Source organism: Caenorhabditis briggsae (assembly GCF_000004555.2).
Source record: "Caenorhabditis briggsae complete genome, chrII, whole genome shotgun sequence".
Classification (NCBI taxonomy): domain Eukaryota; kingdom Metazoa; phylum Nematoda; class Chromadorea; order Rhabditida; family Rhabditidae; genus Caenorhabditis; species Caenorhabditis briggsae.
The window spans coordinates 6,000,626-6,018,549 of NC_013486.2; the positions used below are offsets into that span (position 1 = coordinate 6,000,626).

Below are 17,924 nucleotides of genomic sequence, written 5' to 3' on the forward strand. Positions count from 1 at the left end.
CTGTATTATTCTGGCACAATGTTTTTTTTCCGGAAGTTCTTTTAAAAAATAAATTTTTTAGTTTTTCAGATGGAATTCGTTCACCATTGTCAGCTATCAACTCTTTTTCTGACTGATGTTTCGCGAAAATTTTTTTCTACCCACTTTTTGGGACGATAGTCAAACGAATTGAGTTGCGGTCCAAAACAGACCAGACCACCTAAAATTCCAAGAAATTAGACTTTCAAAAATTCAAGTTTCAATTTCGGAATCCTGAGTTTCTAGGCCGCAGACAATAGTGGAATTGTCCTCTTACCGTATTTCCTCTTGTAGAATCCCACTCAACGTTGAACTCAATTATCTGGACTGCTGTGAAAGATATCAAAAGGTGGTCAACTGATAAATTATCGGTGATATTATGATTACCTGTTTATCAGTTGACAAAATATTGTTATCTCTCCTAGAAAACGAGATGATTGAGCTCACGTTGACGGTTTCGGTAGGCTTCTATTGGAGAAAATACGATATTAGAGTTTGAAAAATTCGGAGCTGTGACAGAGAAACGCTGGTGGCCGTGGTAGAAGGTCTCAAGACGACAACTACCGTAACCTAAAAATATTTTCAGTTTTTTTTCAATATCAAACATTTTCATTTTCCGACTTATTTGGGGAAAAATAACATAAAAATCGGCGAAACTCATTATAAAAACGAGAAAACAAGTTCTGAAAATATAAACAGGTTACTGTAGTTGTCGTTGTGAGACCTTCGAGCTCTGATTTTCTAATGCCAATGCAATAACATATCATCTTTATTATAATTGTTTTCCTACTTATTTTTGATAATCTTAACTTTTCCGGGTGATTATTGTAAATATTCCAAATCTTTCAAATTTCATTCATCATTCATTTAAAAATTCAACTTTGCTTCCTTCTCCCGAAGATACACCAAATCGCTCATTGACGTCAAACGCATTCTGTTTTTTTCTCTTTCAAAATGAGTAACACAAACAAAGAAGTGATTTTTGAAAAAAAAACTCTTGTTCGATGGCTGTCTGATGCTTTCGAGACCTATATTTCCCATTGAACACCACGTTTTCAGACCGGATTAGACCAGTCTGAAACTACTTTGCACCGTGATGTCAGCGGTACATCCTGAATGGAAATTGAACAAAAGACTGAAAAGAGGATTGTTGTATTTACAGGTGCAGCGTGGGAAAAGATTTGCAGATTAGAGGAGGCGAAATTTGCAAGAATGGAAAATAATAAAATTTATTAGAAAAGGACTCCCTTAATTGTAAGGGGGGGGGGGGGGTCAGAAATTCATTTCAATAGAATTCTATTTCACACTACAGTAAACTAAAAAACCAGAAAAAACAATTCAACAGGGGTAACAATTAACAGAACAAATGTTTCAAGAATTGAAAATTATACAGATTAGATTCTAATCACTAGAGTTCGAACGAATCATCAATATGTATAGCCTCTTTTTCTTCTCCTTCTTCATCAGACAACATTTTGGTTTTTTTGAAAAGAACGGTCTCGTTCGAAGTGATCTGCCTTTTTCTCGTTCGAGTCGATTTTGGAAAGTACTGAAAATTGGAAATTTTTAGAAGTGAATAGAGAGAAACTCTCACTTCAAAACTATCATCTGGGTCCTCTTTAAGTTCATCCTCATCCCACGCATGCTTCTTTTCCTTCTTTCTCTTTCCTACTGATGATGATGAAGAAGATCCAACTACAGAAGAACCATCGATAGGTTCTGTTTTGACTTTCTTCAAAGCAATACCCGATTTCAGTGCTTTCATACTCTCATGCAATGATATAACTTTTTCACATTGTGTCAAAAATCTCTTAAATGCGATTTGGGTGGTTTTTCCCGAGTTGAAACGAACTTCCTGAAATTGGAAAAAACCGCATGATATTATTAGGGGTTTGCAAAAGTAATGCGCGTCAAGTTTGGTGTTTTGTATCTCACCCAAAACAAACGGTTTTTGTTCAATTTCTTGTGTTTTAAAAAGCGCGTTCTTGGCCTTCATTTTGTTATATTATATTGCTGTTTCAATTTGATTTCTATTAAAAAAAAACATTCTAGAAGATGTCCGACCAAAAATTTCGCCTTCGAGCATTTTTGTGGCACCAATTTAAAGAAGGAAAATCGGCTGCCGAAGCTCACCGCTCACTTTCTCCTGTATTTGGTGAAGAAGCTATATCCGAAAGTCAGTGTCGGCGCTGGTTTCAGCGCTTCAGGAGCGGAGATGAAAGATTGGAAGATGAATCGCGCCCTGGTCGCAATTGAAGTGGATCCTTGCCAAACTACTCTCAGTCTCTCAGTTGGAGCCGCCAACCTCCCAAACCTGCTCTTTCCGCAATATAGTCCCGATTTGGCACCATCGGTTTATCACCTATTCCGATCCATGCAACATCATCTGGCCGAGAAAAAATTCGAAAGCGGTGAAGAAGTGCAAATTTGGGTGGCGGACTATTTCGAGTCACAGCCAAAGGAGTTCTTCAAGAAAGGCATCGCTGAATTGCGCACACGTTGGCAGCAAGTAGTGAACAATAATGGAGAATATCTTATTGATTGATGATCTCTTGTTTTGGTTTTACAATAAAAGGAAGTTGCATCAAAAACGCGCATTACTTTTGCAAACCCCTGATATTTGCATCTTCCCATTACCGTATATGAATCAACGAGACGATTGTGTAGGTCGTCTAATTTATCCATCGGAACACCTTCTAGACGCAACGATGTTGACATAGCAGTGAACACATGACGGATGAACCAAGCAGATGGGAATGCCACTGCTCTACTGACCATCTTGTTAGCTAGTTCGACCTCTAAATGCTTCTCCTTCTTTTCGTTTTGTTTTAGGAGTTCATCGTTTTCATCTCCTATTGTCGGTACACAACTGATCGCTTCACATACTTGCTCGGTCATTTCCATGATATTCAAGTTGGCATCGTGCTCGCTCGACTTAGAAATGATATCAATTGATCTAACGAATCCAAGCATAAGGTTCATTCTGGAATTAGAAATTTTTAAGTATGACACAAGTTGCCGCACAACTGACCTTGTGAAATCACTTCTGATTGCTTTTTTGCAGTATGATTTGAATATCTTCACAAGAGGTAAATCCGAATTTCTGTTTTGGAAAATTATCAGAAGAAGTGCACAGTGGAGCTTCGGCCAAGCGAATCGTCCATATGATAGCATACTCAGATAATCTTGAACCGTTTGAACAAGAACCATCCCTCGAAGTGTGACCAATGATGTTTCGAACAATTTCGCCAATTCATTCTGACATTCTTCCTCACTCTGATGTTGCTCTTGAAAAATGGCTTGGGCTGTTTTTGGGAATCCGTGCCGTTTGATAACTCTAGCTAAGGTGTGGAGTCCAGTTGACTTGAGAACTTCATCATCTCTGTGGATCAACAATTGGGTGAGCTTGATGTAGGGCTCACAGTTAACAAAATCGATGGAAGTTGCATATCCGATGAGTTCTAGACCAATTTTTTGGATTCCTTTGTTTTCGTTTCCGAGAAGAGCCGGGATAATACTTTTGAAAAGAGAGGTCATTGAGGAAGTTGGAGTTTCAATTTCTTCATGTTTGCATGTTGCAAGCAACATCGTTGCACCTCTCAAATACATCCTATCAAGAACAGTGTCATTCTCCATTGCAGTTTCCAATTTCGGATTCTCTCTATCGAATTGTTCCGATTCATACATCATCAATTGACTGGCAGTTTCACAGAACCAGTTACATATATCTTCCGTTTCTTCGCCGTTTTTGCACAGGTCAATACAAGTTGTTACCATCGTTGAAACTGATGGATTCGAAAACTGGAGAGTAGGTGATGCTAATAACTCCATCAACACATTTTTGTAGGTTATCCTATCATCTGACACGTTTCCATATTTCACAGATTTGTTTATGAGGTGGATGATATTGTATAGCAACAACTCTCTTCTGTCATCAGCATCTTCTTTGAAATGAGTGAAGCAGAGATGCCTTAGCTCTTCAACAAATGTTGTGACATCGGGAAGAAAAAACATAAGAGCACGATTTCGCAAATGCTCCGCATCAAGCCTCCCTTTGACTGAATCGAAAACGACATCTAAACAACATCGAGTAACGAATATTCTCAAAAAAGTTATATTAAGCTCCTCGATCGAATTCTCCGTGTCTCTGGAAAAATAAACATTTTAAAACAAACTTGGTTCGGCACACTTACTCGGAAACAAGCCTGAATGTCGTTCTACGCATCAATCCAATGCATTCACTGTCTTCGCTAGGAATTTTGAGACAAGCTTTCATAAACTCCTCTACATCAATGTGATCCGACGCTTTTCCAGAAACTTTATTGGTAAATCGGATAATCGCAAACTTCAACTGCAATAGTTTCGATTAAACTTGAAAAAAGATAACGCTTACAAAAATATAGACAGCATCAGGGTCGACGAATGGATCAAGATACTGCAGAATTATACTGGGAAACTCGTTGGGAATCTCATGATTTGGTTGCGATGGAGGGAAAACCGACGGACTGATGATCTCCTCTCCAGCAACTTTCATCCAGGATTCCACAAGGCGCTGATGAATAACGTCTTGTACCCGTGCTAAAGTTTGTTGTTCTATAAAGGCTATCCGAGATTATCATACCGTTGTCACTGTCGTTCAGAAGGTTTACAAGACGGTATCTCTGCTCATCAGAATAGGAAAACAGATGAACATCAGATGCGAGTCTGTTAATGATTTCCTGCCGAACACGAGTATCTTTGCTTCTCTCAACGTAATCGATGCACTTGTTAATCTCTTTTTCGTCGACAATATGAACTCGACGAGCTGCACTTATTCGAACACTTTCGTCAACATCGTGGACACTCTTCCAAATCACTTAATCGATTATATTTCAAAACATAGCAAATATATCACTCACAATCATTGACTGTTAACTCTTCACCGTTTGTGGATTTGATCACAATGTCGTGGTCCCAAAGCGATAACGCAACAACTGCTTTACATCTAACTTGAGGTGACTTGTCCAGCAAACTTTTGGCCAACTTCATCACCCACCTTTTTCTCACGCCATTCGGAATCATCTCCTCTTCCTCAGTGGGATTCTCATCCGTGAACAAGAAAACATTATCACCATGTTCTCTCATAATTTCAGAATAGCGATTCGCCTCTTCTACTAAATACGCGATGAGAAGGTTGACTCGAGACCGGACGTTCGAATCAACGTGTAAGAACAGGCGATCGATTAGAAGAATCAGTTGGAAGAAAAGATCGCTACACTTTATAGACTTATTTTTGATCGATAGTTTTGCTACGAACAACATCAGAACGTTCTCAGCTTGATCAACTCTTTCAGCCCTCTCTCGATTGTCAAAAATCATCCGAGTCAGGCCGCAAATGATAGTTTCGATTACTGCGTTTCGTTTTGCATCCATCATTGTCGACTGGAAATTTTATGTTTTCAATAAGGTCTCAAGCAAAAGTGCTTACCTGGAAAACTATTTTGTTGGCCACATCAAACAGCGCCATTGCTGCAGGTTCACCTCGATACAATACTTCTGCTATGACACGACCGATGCGTAGTTTTAAAACATTCAGTGGGACGTTTTCTGGAACTCTTAAATGTTCCTGATATTCGTATTTCGCTAACCAATAGTGAGCAAATTGAAATCCTCTTCTGCCAAATCCAGATCACGCAGTGGCTGTTGGGTAATGACTTCGTCACTATCGTCCTCCAAACTTTCGTTGTCCTCTTCTTCGGGTGGTTTCAATCCGGGAACGGGATCGTCGAAGCTATCTTCTTCGTCACTCTGTTTATTGAAACTCTTATTTTAATTGACTCATTTCAACGGGTAGAACTTACAAATAGATTTCCAAGATGGTCAGCAGAACTCATTTTTTCTGTAAATTTCGGTGGAGTAAGTTAAAGAGCCGGAAACAAAGATATTCGATGTTCCGAAACAATTCATGAACCTGTTTAAATAAATCAACAAATTTTTCATTTCATGAAATTTCAATATTACCAAGAAAAAAAAAACTAAAATTACAAAAAAACCGATATAAAGTACAAATTACTATAAGCTGTCAACAGAATACACAGAGAAAAAAAATCAAAAGAGTATTTGCATGGTAACTGAAAGTACATTTTCGATGAGTGTGGTTTTGGGAAAGTTACAAATTTTTACGTTCCTGGCAGAATTTCGTGATATCCGTAATTCATGACAACTTGTTTTTGGAAATACTTATCAAGCTTTGCTGAAATTTATTAGGTTATGGTTTAAATAGCAGTGTTACCAACTAACCGAGAATGTGCTTTCCGTGAGCGAACTGTCTCAAAATAGGGATGTGGGATCTGACGGTTAGAATCAGTTCACGACGTTGTTCGGGTGTAACTTGCTCAAACATCTTCTGAACGACATAGTTAGCATATTGATCTTTCATCATTTGAACCACGATTGGCATCGTTCTGAAAAACATTTAATGATGGATGAACCTTCAAACTACTGGGAAATTACCCGTCCGGTTGACTACATGCAGCTCTCACAATAATGTTTTTGTGATGAATCGAACCTCGTTCCAAGCATTTCTCGATGACGTTCGATGAATACTTGTGAGAGGCAAAGTCGAACAAGTTTTCCGAGACTCTTGTGACAATGAGCAGACGATCGGCTTCTGTTCCATGTAGAATAACATGCTGAACCACGTAATTTCCATATTGGTTGTTAGCGATGTCGTCAAATCGCTCGTGAATGCGTTCAATGATGGGTCTCGTCTGAGATGCAATGCAATGTTCGAGACAGCGTTGTACGACGCGGCATCCATACGGATCAACAGACATGTCGAAAATGTTATCAGGGTTCTCCATGAGAGTATTGACAATGAATTGAATGTACTGCGGGCTGACCTTCTCTATAGCTTTTTGAATGACATGATTCCCGTTCTGATCTTTCATGCAACGATGAATAACATGGCGAATTTGAGAGAGAATCTTTATTTGCAGAGGCTCGTTGACTTTTTCCAACGCCTTCTGAAGCACACGGCATGCATACATTTGGAAAGCATACTCAGGAACACGGTCCACGACAGCATCGACTAGACGAGTCCAGTGTTTTTCCTCTCCGTACTCGAAAAACTTTTGAACGACGTAGTTTCCGAAAATATCATCCACTAGCTCGGCAGCATTATCCACCACTTCATCAAAGATGGCATCTTTTTCATTAATATCGCAGAATTCTAGTTTTTGCTGGATGAATCTCGAACCCACTTGATCTTTCGCAAACTTGAGAAGCATTCCTCGAACGTCAGACAGTTTCAAGCCTTTCATCATTGAGGGGTTAGAACGAAATCTAGTTAGCAGGTCATCTGAAGTCGCAGTTTCTCTGAAGTACACGACATGTTTTGAACATTTTGGTAATCAACAAACCTATTGGTGTTAGCAAAAACTCCCGTGGCGTTAGGTTGAATTGGAATACGCATGGGCGGAACTTGGTGAATCGGAAGATCGGAACATGCTGAAAGTAGAGTCGTATTTATTATCCCTTCGACAATACCGAAAATCTCCTTACCGTGTGACGTTATCATTTGTGTCAAATGAGGGTTATGGGAAAATATTGGGTTCGCGTTCCAGTTGGGATTCAGGTAGTTATTGTTGGGCATGGTACTCATCATATGAATGTTCATGTTGTTAATTGGTATGTTTTCTTGAGTACACGCGCATGATGGAGGTGTACCGAACATGTGCACAGTGTTTTGTCCTATGACTCTTCCTCCTTGATGCATAAAAGCTGCGAATTGAAATTCTGGAGTATCTGGGAGATGCTCATTTTTGGGATTGACAGCAATGTGACGACCGTAGGACTTCTGCAAGAAAAATTTTTGAAATGGGTTTCTGTTCTTGATTATCATATCAATATAATAACTAGCCTGCAAACTTACTAATGGTGAGCCACAGACGCTATCGACTATTTGTTGAGCACCAATACTCTTCACTAGCGACTCTGTTGGAGAAGCCACTGTTTCAGAATCATCAGTTTTTGCAATCGAGATTGGCCGACTCATAAAGCACGAAGTGTACCCTGAAAACAAGTAATGTAGGTGAATATAGCACTGGAGTCATGGGTAAGTGAAAAGGCCTTGAACAAAATGAAAACTTATTGTGATTGGGTGCGCAAATGCATTTTTTGAAGTAAATCAGCAATTCGGTATCGATAAACTGTCTTTTTGCATTTAATTTTGGTCGTTTAAAGCATAAATCAAAGGGTAATTATCTACTGTAGGAAATTGAAAAAAAACCAAAAAAATTTCACAAATCAGGCGCTACCGTAGTCGTTGCACGTCGTTGCGAGACCATAGCAGAGTTGGCCATGTTCCTTTAATCTTTTTCGGATTTTTTCACTTTTTTTGTAAATGTGCGACGCCTTTGTTTTGCATATCGGCTGAAAATGATTCAGTTGAGTATCCCGTTAGTTTGTTTCATATTTCGGAGCGTTTGGCTACATGTACATTTGGAAATGGATATCAAATTTTTCTCGGAATCGGATGACCGATTCAAAAACTTCTAAGTGTAGTGTCCGTCGAAATGCAAATAGAGAGATGAAGATTCTTAACAAATTTGGTATTTTTTCGCAGCCGTTCGTTTCGGCCATCGTCTCAAATTACCCTCGCTCAACCTGTGCCCTCTCCGATACCTTTGTCATCTCAACAATTTCAGGAGGATTCAATGGATTTTGTTTGCGTATATTTAATTTTGGAAAACAAAGGCGTCGCACATCGAGAAAGGTTGCAGCCGAGCGTACGAGAGCGTATTGTGTACGAAAACATAGCGCGTCTGATTGCATAAGGTGAATGTTCGTGTAAAGCAGCTTCCGGCCGTGGGAACAACACCCCACAGTTTGTGTGTGCCGAGACGCCCCTTGTCTCTTTTCGAAGTCCCATCTTTGTGCTTGCTCCGTAACTCGAACTCATCACGACCAAATAGGGTCTGAGACCTTATATGCCATGCTTTCGTGCTTACATTACTTTCTACTAATATTTCCTTCTTATTTTGCCCTACTTTTAAACTCACCTCCCGAGTATCAACCTGGATATGGTTATGTAGGCCCCGCTTGTGCAGTTTTTGTAAGCCTTTTTAGTCTGTACACATCATATTTTTTATATTTCAGGATAGCACACTTTTCCTGCATGGCGTATCTAAAAGAAAGCTGAATGATCATGAGCTTCACATTTTTCAATCATATCAGCATGATTTGAGCGCTTTCAAAGAGTTGGTCTAGCCGGTATTGATGAGAATAGTTAACACATTTTCTTTCCAGTTCATCCTCTTCATTTGATTCGTTTGAAGCTTCGTTTCCGACAATACCCAAGTTTTGTGGAGGTTATGACGATTCGATCGAAGTGATTTTGGATTCCTGTATTGTCAGAGTGAGTGAAACATTTTTGGCATTGAACTATTCACTAATATTGCAGAACAACCATGTATATGTTGGTGATAATCTTATTCGCCCACTCACAAATTTTGAGAAGCAAAAAATTCAATTAGTGAAGATGAGAAGAATGTACGGTGAATTGAAAAAGAAGAGAAGCAGACGAAGTTCAAAGTCTTTGTAGGTATTTCTCGATTTTAAAATATTCTATCTTCGATTTTCAGACCTGAAACTCTCCCACAAAGGGATTTCAGTGAGATGCTTCACAAACTTTTGAATATCAATTCTACAGTAACCTCGCGATTTCTTCCTGTCGTCAGCCAGAGCCCCCTGTTCGCAATGGAAGGTCGGTGGGAAAATTTACTCGAAATCGGGAAAGGTGATTCCCTTTCTTCGAGTAATCCATATTCGGTTTCAATAACTATCTTTTTTGAGACAAGGATATGATCGAATTGTTAGCAGCTACTCAATTCAAGCCACAACCACCTCCACCTCCTTCTCTTCCGGTCTCCCCAATTGTAGATATCACGAGGATCGATTCACCGTATAGAGCAAAGTTCACCACTATGAAACCGAAAAAATCACAAAAAGCGGAGAAGAAGAAAGATGTTTTCACAACTAAAACTGCTGTAAAAACGACGACAACAACAGAAGCAACCACCACAAGTACTAAAACAAGTGAGAATTTTCTGAAATTCAGTTGATATGATAATCAATATTCCAGTTGCACCAACTACAACAACGACTCCACGTTACATATCTCTACAAACTCTCCCCCCATCTACAACAACAAGACGTCCGAATATCGAAAGAAGTAAAAAGATGCCTGAATCTGCGAGACCGTCATCATCACTGTCAAGCGTGCAGACAGTTGTAGACCCGATTATTCTGAAATTGATTTCGAAGGCGTTGGAAAGAAATGAGATGATTGATGAGTATGCATTGAAACAAGCTCTATATATGAGAAATGTAGAGACTACTACAGTAATTTTAAATTTCTTGAAGCTCAAATACAATCCCAAATTTCAGACTGCTCTTCCTCTTCGGTTCATCATACCGACGGCTCCTCCATCGAACCCATTTCAAACGTCTTCAAGAATCGGAGGGCTTTCCCACAACCATCTCTTCATTCCTAATCAACCTTTTACAACTCTCGTCTCTTCAGATTCCAGATACTCTGCCCCGAACCCTCTTTCTCATAGACTTCCCAACGAGATTTGCCGAGTTCATATGAATTCTAACCCTTTCTATTTTAATGTGTGAATTCTATTCCCGTAAATTGAATATGTCGCTCGGGTCCTACAGAATTATATTTCAGGCATCTCGGTTTTGTGTGAAAACTATTTAAGTATTGAATAAATCTTTCAAGTTTATTTATAATAGATCACAGTTCGACGTTCATAGTTTGTCCTTGAGTCTTTACAGCATCGCCATGCTTGTTTTTGATCCAGCACGAAGCATCTCCACCTCATCCTTGATTTTGAATCCTTCCGTTGGTGGTGGAGCAGTCACTTCGGCTTTCGGAGTTGATGCAGCTGGAGTTGTTTCTTCTCCGGTTGATTGTCTTGGATGACGACCTTGTTAAGATTCGGTCCTTTTCGACAGCTTTTCGTGCTCAATGTCTGCATTTTGTTCATTTTCGACCAGGAATGTTGGCAGAGTTCACATCGTTCGATTCCCCGTTGTCTGCAGTGACCCGAATTTTTTAAAAAGCTCACGCTGTTAATTTATTGTCTGCACTATTCTATTTAACTTGACGATGGCATGTGAATAACACTAGAGAGAGTGATGCAGACACGAAAAGTCCGCAAACACAACGCGCGTCAGCTGCCTGGTTTTGACATGCCTTGTGGTTCTGAATTGAAGCAGAATTTTCTAAAAACCTAGATTCACACCAAACTTCTTCAAATTTTTGAGTTTCTCATGAGGGAAATTCCGAAATTAGTTAACCTAGATGACAGTAATCCGGCGCGTGGTGAGAACACCCATAAGTAATGGGACATGTTCCTTTAAACGAGTTACGGTTGCTCGGACTTTTTTTGAATAATTTTTTGCTTTTTTGCACAAAAATTTACCTTTTAAAAGCCTGGAATATGAATCGGCAAGCAAATATTTCGTTAATATTCAATTTAATATGTCGAATAACCTGATATTCGTTAATATTTTCCTCTTTTTTTGCTGTAGACCAGTCAAAAAAATTTTTTGAACATACAATTTTTCCAGGCCGAATTGGATGACATCTGGAGCAAACCAGTCGAATTCGGCAGACAAGAGTAGAAGTAAGCAGCTTCGAAAATCGTCTAAGCGCCCAGCTAGCTCCGGTGGTGGCACAGAAGTAATACTGGCCCCAATTCTAATTAAAATCGACATAAGACAACTATTTCAGGCGAAACAAATGCGTAACGCTCACGATGACCAAGACGAATGCATGGAGGATGTATCAACTAGTAGCGACACCAGAGAACACAACGGTCTACTCGAGAACTTCAAAGTGACCATATCCCAGCTCGATTTATGTGCATTTTCAAATTTCAGAACCAGCCCGATCATTCTCAACGCGCTGGTGCCAGCAATGATCGTGGTGTGAAGAAAAAACTGGTGATCAAGAACTTTAAAGGTACGTTACTTCAAATTTTTAGCATTTAAATATCAAATTTAGGCAGCTCAACGAGAAACGGTGGTACTGAAAACGGCCAAAGCGAAAGTGAGATCTATAATATCTTTTGATTTTGATTCTAATCTTTAATTACAGACGTAGGAGAGAGTGTCGAGAAAGATTGGACGGTACTGGCTGATAATGTTTTTGCCATTCTCGAAGACAGAAAAACATCGTCCACAATGGAAACATTGTTTAGTGTAAGTTATGCCATATAGCTCATCTTTGCCATATAAATCATTCTATACAGATTTTTTTTCAGAAAGTTAGAGCAGTTTGCGATCGAAATCAAGCAAAAGATCTTTATGATAGGCTTGTTACCATAGTTGATAACTATGCAAAGCATTTGAGGGAGTCACTCAGTTCCGTGGAGCAAGTTCCTCTTTTGACGGACAACTGTGAGCAGTATTTGGCGAAATTTGGAAGTATTTGGGAATCGTATCCAGTTAAAACCGTAAGTTTGTGTTTAAAAGGTATTTATTTTTTTTGTTTTTCAGAATTTGATAAGGAACATTTTCTTATATCTCGACCGAATCGGATTGACAGGAACGAAGTGGAAATTCTACCTCTATGGGAAACCTTCATGAAAATATTTAAAACCACATTTTTCCCGGAAATTTCAAAAGATTTCAAAGCAACCAAACTGTTCAGTGCTCTCTATATGGCAATGCAGAAGATGATGGATAGGCATACAGTGGATAGTCCGTTGAGAACGTTAATAGAAATGCTGCAGACAGTACATGTTGGAGAAGAATTCTCCGGTTTTCTATTAACTCAACTTCGCGAGTTCTATGATCGGGAAAGGACTGAAAAAGTGCCTATTATGACGGTTTGTTTATTCCTGGATTAACTAAAACGTTTTGCCTTTTTAGTGCAACGAATACATGACCTATGCCGAAGACCAGATCAGTAGATATTCGAGTATGGTGAAAAAGAATTTCGACGAACCGACGGCGTTAAGAGATGTCCAATCAACAATGATGACTTGTTTGATCCAACAAGCAATTCCTGAAATATTATTGCATGGCTTTGACGCACTTCTCAGCTCCACCAACACTGTTGACATTAGCCGAATGTTCAATCTATGCCGTCAGTGTCCAGGAGGAGAAGACGAAGTTCGTGTGCAGTTCTCAAAGTACATGAAGAGTCGTGGAGAACAGATAATAACAACTTGTCCGGACAATGATCTTGTCTCTGAGCTTCTGGCATTCAAGAAGAAAATTGATTTTATTAGTAAGTTAGGAGTAATATATTCTGTTGAAATGTATTTTTTTTCAGTGAACGGGAGTTTCAAATCAGCCAGCGATTCAACAAAAATGAGACAATGTGTTTCTGATGCTTTTGAAACATTTGTGAACAAGAATGTTGATAGAGCAGCAGAGCTGATTTGTAAGAATGAAAAATATGGGTATTAAAATGCTAGTTTTTTACAGCCAAGCATTTCCATACCCTACTCCACAGCGGAAACAAGCATGTCACAGATGACCGTTCATTGGATCAAATGGTTGATGATGCGATTGTTTTATTCCGATATCTCCGAGGAAAAGATGTATTCGAGGCGTACTACAAACGAGGCTTGTCGAAGAGACTTTTCCTTGAAAGAAGTGCTTCTGTTGATGCTGAGAAAATGGTTTTGTGTAAACTGAAAACTGGTGAGCCTTTTTTTACCTTCATTTACTAAAAACTTGAATTCATTAAATTCAGAATGTGGCGCTGGATTTACATACAAGTTGGAAGGAATGTTCAAAGATATGGATGCTTCGGAAACTCTTGCTATATTATTCGTCAAATACCTTGCTCACATGAACAAACCAAAAGTCAATTTTAACGCCAGAGTAATCACTCCCGAATATTGGCCTACATACGAGGCTTATGAAATCAATATTCCGAAAGAAATGAGAGACACCCTCACAGATTTTCAAGATTTCTACCGCCTCCAGCACGGAAATCGTAATGTAAAATGGCATCATGGACTTGCTGCAGCTGTGGTTTCTGCCGAGTTCCGAGAGGGATGTACGAAAGAATTGGTGGCTACAATGTATCAATCAGTTATCCTTCTCCTCTTCAACAAATGCGAAACATGGACAGTAGCTGAAATCGTGGAATGTACGAAAATTCCAGAAGTGGAAGTCGTCAAGAACTTGGTTGCGCTGATCGGAGGACGCGATAGACCTAAGATTCTGAAAATGGCCGATGTCGAAAGTTCGGCGAAGGTGAACATTTTTTTGTTTGTTTTTTTTTGTGAAAAAAAAATTATAGAAAGATCTACTGGATTCGGTAAAAACCGGAAAGTTCGTTGTGAACTCTGGATTCGTTGACAAACGTTGTCGTATTCGTATCACCCAAGTCAACATCAAGACTCCAGTGGAGGAGAAGAACGACGTCGAGCAGGAGGTCAATCAAGATCGTCAATGTAATATCGATGCTGCCGTTGTTCGTATCATGAAGGCGCGTAAGGAATTGCCACACGCTACTCTTATAAACGAAGTTCTACAGCAATTAAAGTGAGGAGCCCTTTCTAAATGACATGCATATCTTTTAATTCTCCTTATTTCAGATTCCCAGTCAAAGCAGCAGATATCAAGAAACGTATCGAAGGACTCATCGAGCGTGATTACATCTCTCGTGATCCTGATGATGCGACCATCTACCGATATGTTGCTTGAGTCTCTTTTGCATGTTGTTTCTTCAAAAAATGTTTCTATCGATGCCACCGGTTTTCATAATCTCGTTGTCGTTCAACTCAGAAGTTCTAAAAATCTTTTGTCTTTTTTAAAAAATGTTCGGTTCTCAAATGTGTACCGAATGTATCATACCTGTTTATTTTTTTTGTTTTTTTTTTACATTGCTCTGCCTCCTGTCGGTGATGTCGGTGATCCAATGAAGTATCCCGTGATTAAATTTATGAAAAATCTTTCTCATTTATTCCTTTTTTTTTCATTCGCTACAACGGTAGAAAACGCCGACCTTGTTTTATCTTTTAAACTTTGGTTCCAGAAGAAAAGTTCAGGAATTCTAGAATTTGTTTGCAGGAAAGAAACATGGTGAAAACTTGCTCGAACTGTGGTAGCACGGAGATCGACGAGGATGCTGCGAGAGGAGACGCCACCTGCACGACTTGTGGAACTGTCCTCGAAGAGTCGATTGTAGTGACAGAGAATCAGTTTCAAGAACGAGCTGGAGGTTCAGGACACACTCTAGTTGGTAAGTAACCGAGTCATGAAGGATATTGATAAGTTTCTTTGTTCTCAGGTCAATTCGTGTCAGCAGAACGCGCTGCTGCTAACAACTTCAATGGCATGGGTTCACAAGAGTCTCGAGAAATGACATACGCTAAAGGAAAGAAAGTTATTGATGAATTAGGAAGTCAGCTGCGAATAAACGCACATTGCATGAACACTGCTTTCAATTTCTTCAAAATGTGTGTCTCTCGAAACTTGACTCGTGGACGAAACCGAGCATCTGTTGTTGCTGTCTGTTTGTATATCACTTGCCGACTTGAAAATACAGCTCATTTGTTACTAGATTTTAGTGATGTTACACAGGTCAGTTCACTACCGTTTCTACTCTATGTACGTATACCTCGCTTCCAGATTAATGTCTTCGACTTGGGAAGGAATTTGAACTTCATCTCTCGATCATTGCGAATCAATCTACCTGCTACTGATCCATGTCTCTACATTATCAGATTCGCTTGCGTTCTAGATTTCGGCGATAAGCAGAAAGAAGTTGTAACTCTGGCAACAAGATTAGTTCAACGAATGAAACGAGACTGGATGTCAACTGGAAGACGTCCAACAGGAATCTGCGGAGCTGCTCTCCTCATCGCTGCCAGATCCATGAATTTCAATCGAACTATCAACGACATTGTACGAGTTGTTCATATCAGTGAGAGTGTCATAAGGAAGCGATTAGACGAGTTCAGTCAAACACCGTCTGGAAGTTTGACTATTGACGAATTCTCTAATGTTGACCTAGAACATAGTGAAGATCCTCCAGCGTATAGAGAAGCAAGACGAAAGGCTCGTGAAGAACAACTGAAAAAGGAGGCCGAACAAGCAGAATCAATGAGCTATCAGCTAGGAGAAATGGAAGCTCATGTGGAGGCAGCACTCGATAAAAAGAGGAAGGAGAAGTTCTCAAAAAGCCCATATGCGAAGCTGATTAGTGAAGGTTTAGGTTAGTTATAAAATAGGAATGAAGATATTCAATAAATCATTTACGGAGAATTCAGGATTGGAGAAAGGTGCTGATGAAATGGTCCGTAATGAAATACTCAACAGTGTTTTCGACGCGGTAGAAGAAGAAGAGCCTTGGTGGGTTTTAGATGCGCCAATTTTTATAATCTTTTTTTTCAGTTCATCGAATTCGCTTGAAAAGTACGACAAGTACCGTCCGTCTTTGGAATCTCTCGGAATCAAACCTGCTGAAACTCAGGAGGAATTGCCTCGAATATCGAGCATTCCCGTTGACGATGTTGATATAGAAATCTCCGACTCTGAAATTGACTCTTACATTCTTACTGAAAGTGAAGTTGCAATAAAAACTGATTACTGGATGAAAGCCAATGGAGAAGTGATGAAGGCTATTGAGGAGAGAAAAAGAGAACGGGAAGAGAATGGAGATTTCAAAAGGAAGAGAAAGTCCACTAAGAAAACGGAAACAGTTTGCACTTCAGCGGCAAGTGCAGTTGAAAAAGTGATAGCGGAAAAGAAACTGTCTAACAAGGTGAACTACGAGATGTTGAAAGACTTGGAGACGATGGGTGGCAAGAGAAAAGCAAACCAAGACAGCCCTGTCAAAACATCACTATTACCTATGAAACTAGAAGCGTTGGAAGTGACACCGGATAATCTTAGCAAAAGTGAGAGAATCGCGAGAGGCAAGAATCTACGCATATCGAAAAAGGGTGACTTCGCCATCGATAGAATCCGGAGCGCATTCGATCTAAAGAATGAACTTTCTGATGCTGAGGTAACTCCGACGAAATCTACACCAATCCTGAAAACGGAAACTCCTACGCCTTCTGTTACTCTTCCCATCACACAGAATGCTGACGTAACGATAATAGGTCAATCAAAGTCAAACCCTGCTGCAAAGTCAAGATACGCGAAAATGAAACCTATCATTGGAGCTAAAAAACTCGCATCTGTAAGTTTTCCAAACGATTGTCCCTCACAATTTGAGCATTACAGCTTGCTGATGTCAAACACGTAGCAAAGCCTCCTCTACCATTAGATCAAAATGAAAGCGATTCAATGGTTGCTTCGGTCGATGATCAACCTCCAATTTCAACTGATGGTGAAGCTGATCTTAGTCATCAAGAATCCATCATCAAATCATTAGAACCTAGCAAAAACGAGGTATGAACCTCTCAAAAACGAGATCTTTGAAAACGACGGCAATAAACCAAATTCAGACCCATAATGAAACTCCGATTTCCACGCCTGCAATCGAAGAATCGAAGCCAGTGGAAGTTAAGTCCAGATATGCAAAAGCCAAACCGAACTTGAAAGGACCGAAACCGAAGGTTTGCTTTTCTTTGGGCGTAAAAATCGAACTTTGAAATATTTTCAGATTACACCTGCAACGGTATCTGAGACTGCTGAGCCATCCGCCAAAAAGACCAAGATCTGATACGCTAAGCCACCAATTTCCAACACTTTATCATTATCCGCTTCTGTATCATAATCTACTTTTTTCTGAATTTTCCACCTAGTTAACTTTGATTCAATTTTCTTTTTTCACAACAATACTGGTTCATTTTCTAATCTAACACGAACGTTCTCATCTTGCTCTCATCATTTGTTTTTTTTTGTTGTTGTTTTGCGCCTGATACTGTTTTGAACAT

General features: G+C 39.5%; 5 protein-coding genes across 5 annotated transcripts; 3 read left to right on the forward strand and 2 right to left on the reverse strand.

The window, feature by feature from the left end:
* Positions 1–1,426: 1,426 nt before the first annotated feature.
* On the reverse strand, positions 1,427–5,891 carry CBG13129 (the record flags this gene model as incomplete). Its single annotated transcript, XM_045242133.1, has 9 exons — positions 1,427–1,873; positions 2,611–4,165; positions 4,212–4,369; positions 4,412–4,596; positions 4,640–4,873; positions 4,917–5,439; positions 5,486–5,604; positions 5,646–5,820; positions 5,859–5,891. 9 exons carry the CDS (start codon positions 5,889–5,891, stop codon positions 1,427–1,429), a joined length of 3,429 nt encoding a protein of 1,142 aa, XP_045095068.1.
* A 285-nt stretch (positions 5,892–6,176) lies between these two features.
* Positions 6,177–8,053, reverse strand: Cbr-puf-8 (the record flags this gene model as incomplete). Its single annotated transcript, XM_045242134.1, has 6 exons — positions 6,177–6,250; positions 6,298–6,461; positions 6,511–7,374; positions 7,419–7,506; positions 7,561–7,855; positions 7,931–8,053. The coding sequence occupies 6 exons, from the start codon at positions 8,051–8,053 to the stop codon at positions 6,177–6,179; spliced, it is 1,608 nt and encodes a 535-aa protein (XP_045095069.1).
* Positions 8,054–8,992: 939 nt separating this feature from the next.
* On the forward strand, positions 8,993–10,680 carry CBG13131 (the record flags this gene model as incomplete). The annotated part of the gene is made up of 8 exons (XM_045242135.1): positions 8,993–9,112; positions 9,157–9,257; positions 9,307–9,415; positions 9,461–9,597; positions 9,642–9,796; positions 9,853–10,095; positions 10,142–10,401; positions 10,447–10,680. 8 exons carry the CDS (start codon positions 8,993–8,995, stop codon positions 10,678–10,680), a joined length of 1,359 nt encoding a protein of 452 aa, XP_045095070.1.
* A 970-nt stretch (positions 10,681–11,650) lies between these two features.
* On the forward strand, positions 11,651–14,739 carry Cbr-cul-4 (the record flags this gene model as incomplete). The annotated part of the gene is made up of 11 exons (XM_045242137.1): positions 11,651–11,752; positions 11,804–11,908; positions 11,953–12,034; positions 12,077–12,121; positions 12,170–12,273; positions 12,336–12,902; positions 12,946–13,462; positions 13,507–13,725; positions 13,778–14,286; positions 14,333–14,577; positions 14,631–14,739. 11 exons carry the CDS (start codon positions 11,651–11,653, stop codon positions 14,737–14,739), a joined length of 2,604 nt encoding a protein of 867 aa, XP_045095071.1.
* Positions 14,740–15,114: 375 nt separating this feature from the next.
* Cbr-brf-1 lies at positions 15,115–17,710 on the forward strand (the record flags this gene model as incomplete). Its single annotated transcript, XM_045242138.1, has 6 exons — positions 15,115–15,277; positions 15,326–16,252; positions 16,308–17,224; positions 17,269–17,436; positions 17,493–17,603; positions 17,651–17,710. The coding sequence occupies 6 exons, from the start codon at positions 15,115–15,117 to the stop codon at positions 17,708–17,710; spliced, it is 2,346 nt and encodes a 781-aa protein (XP_045095072.1).
* Positions 17,711–17,924: the final 214 nt, after the last annotated feature.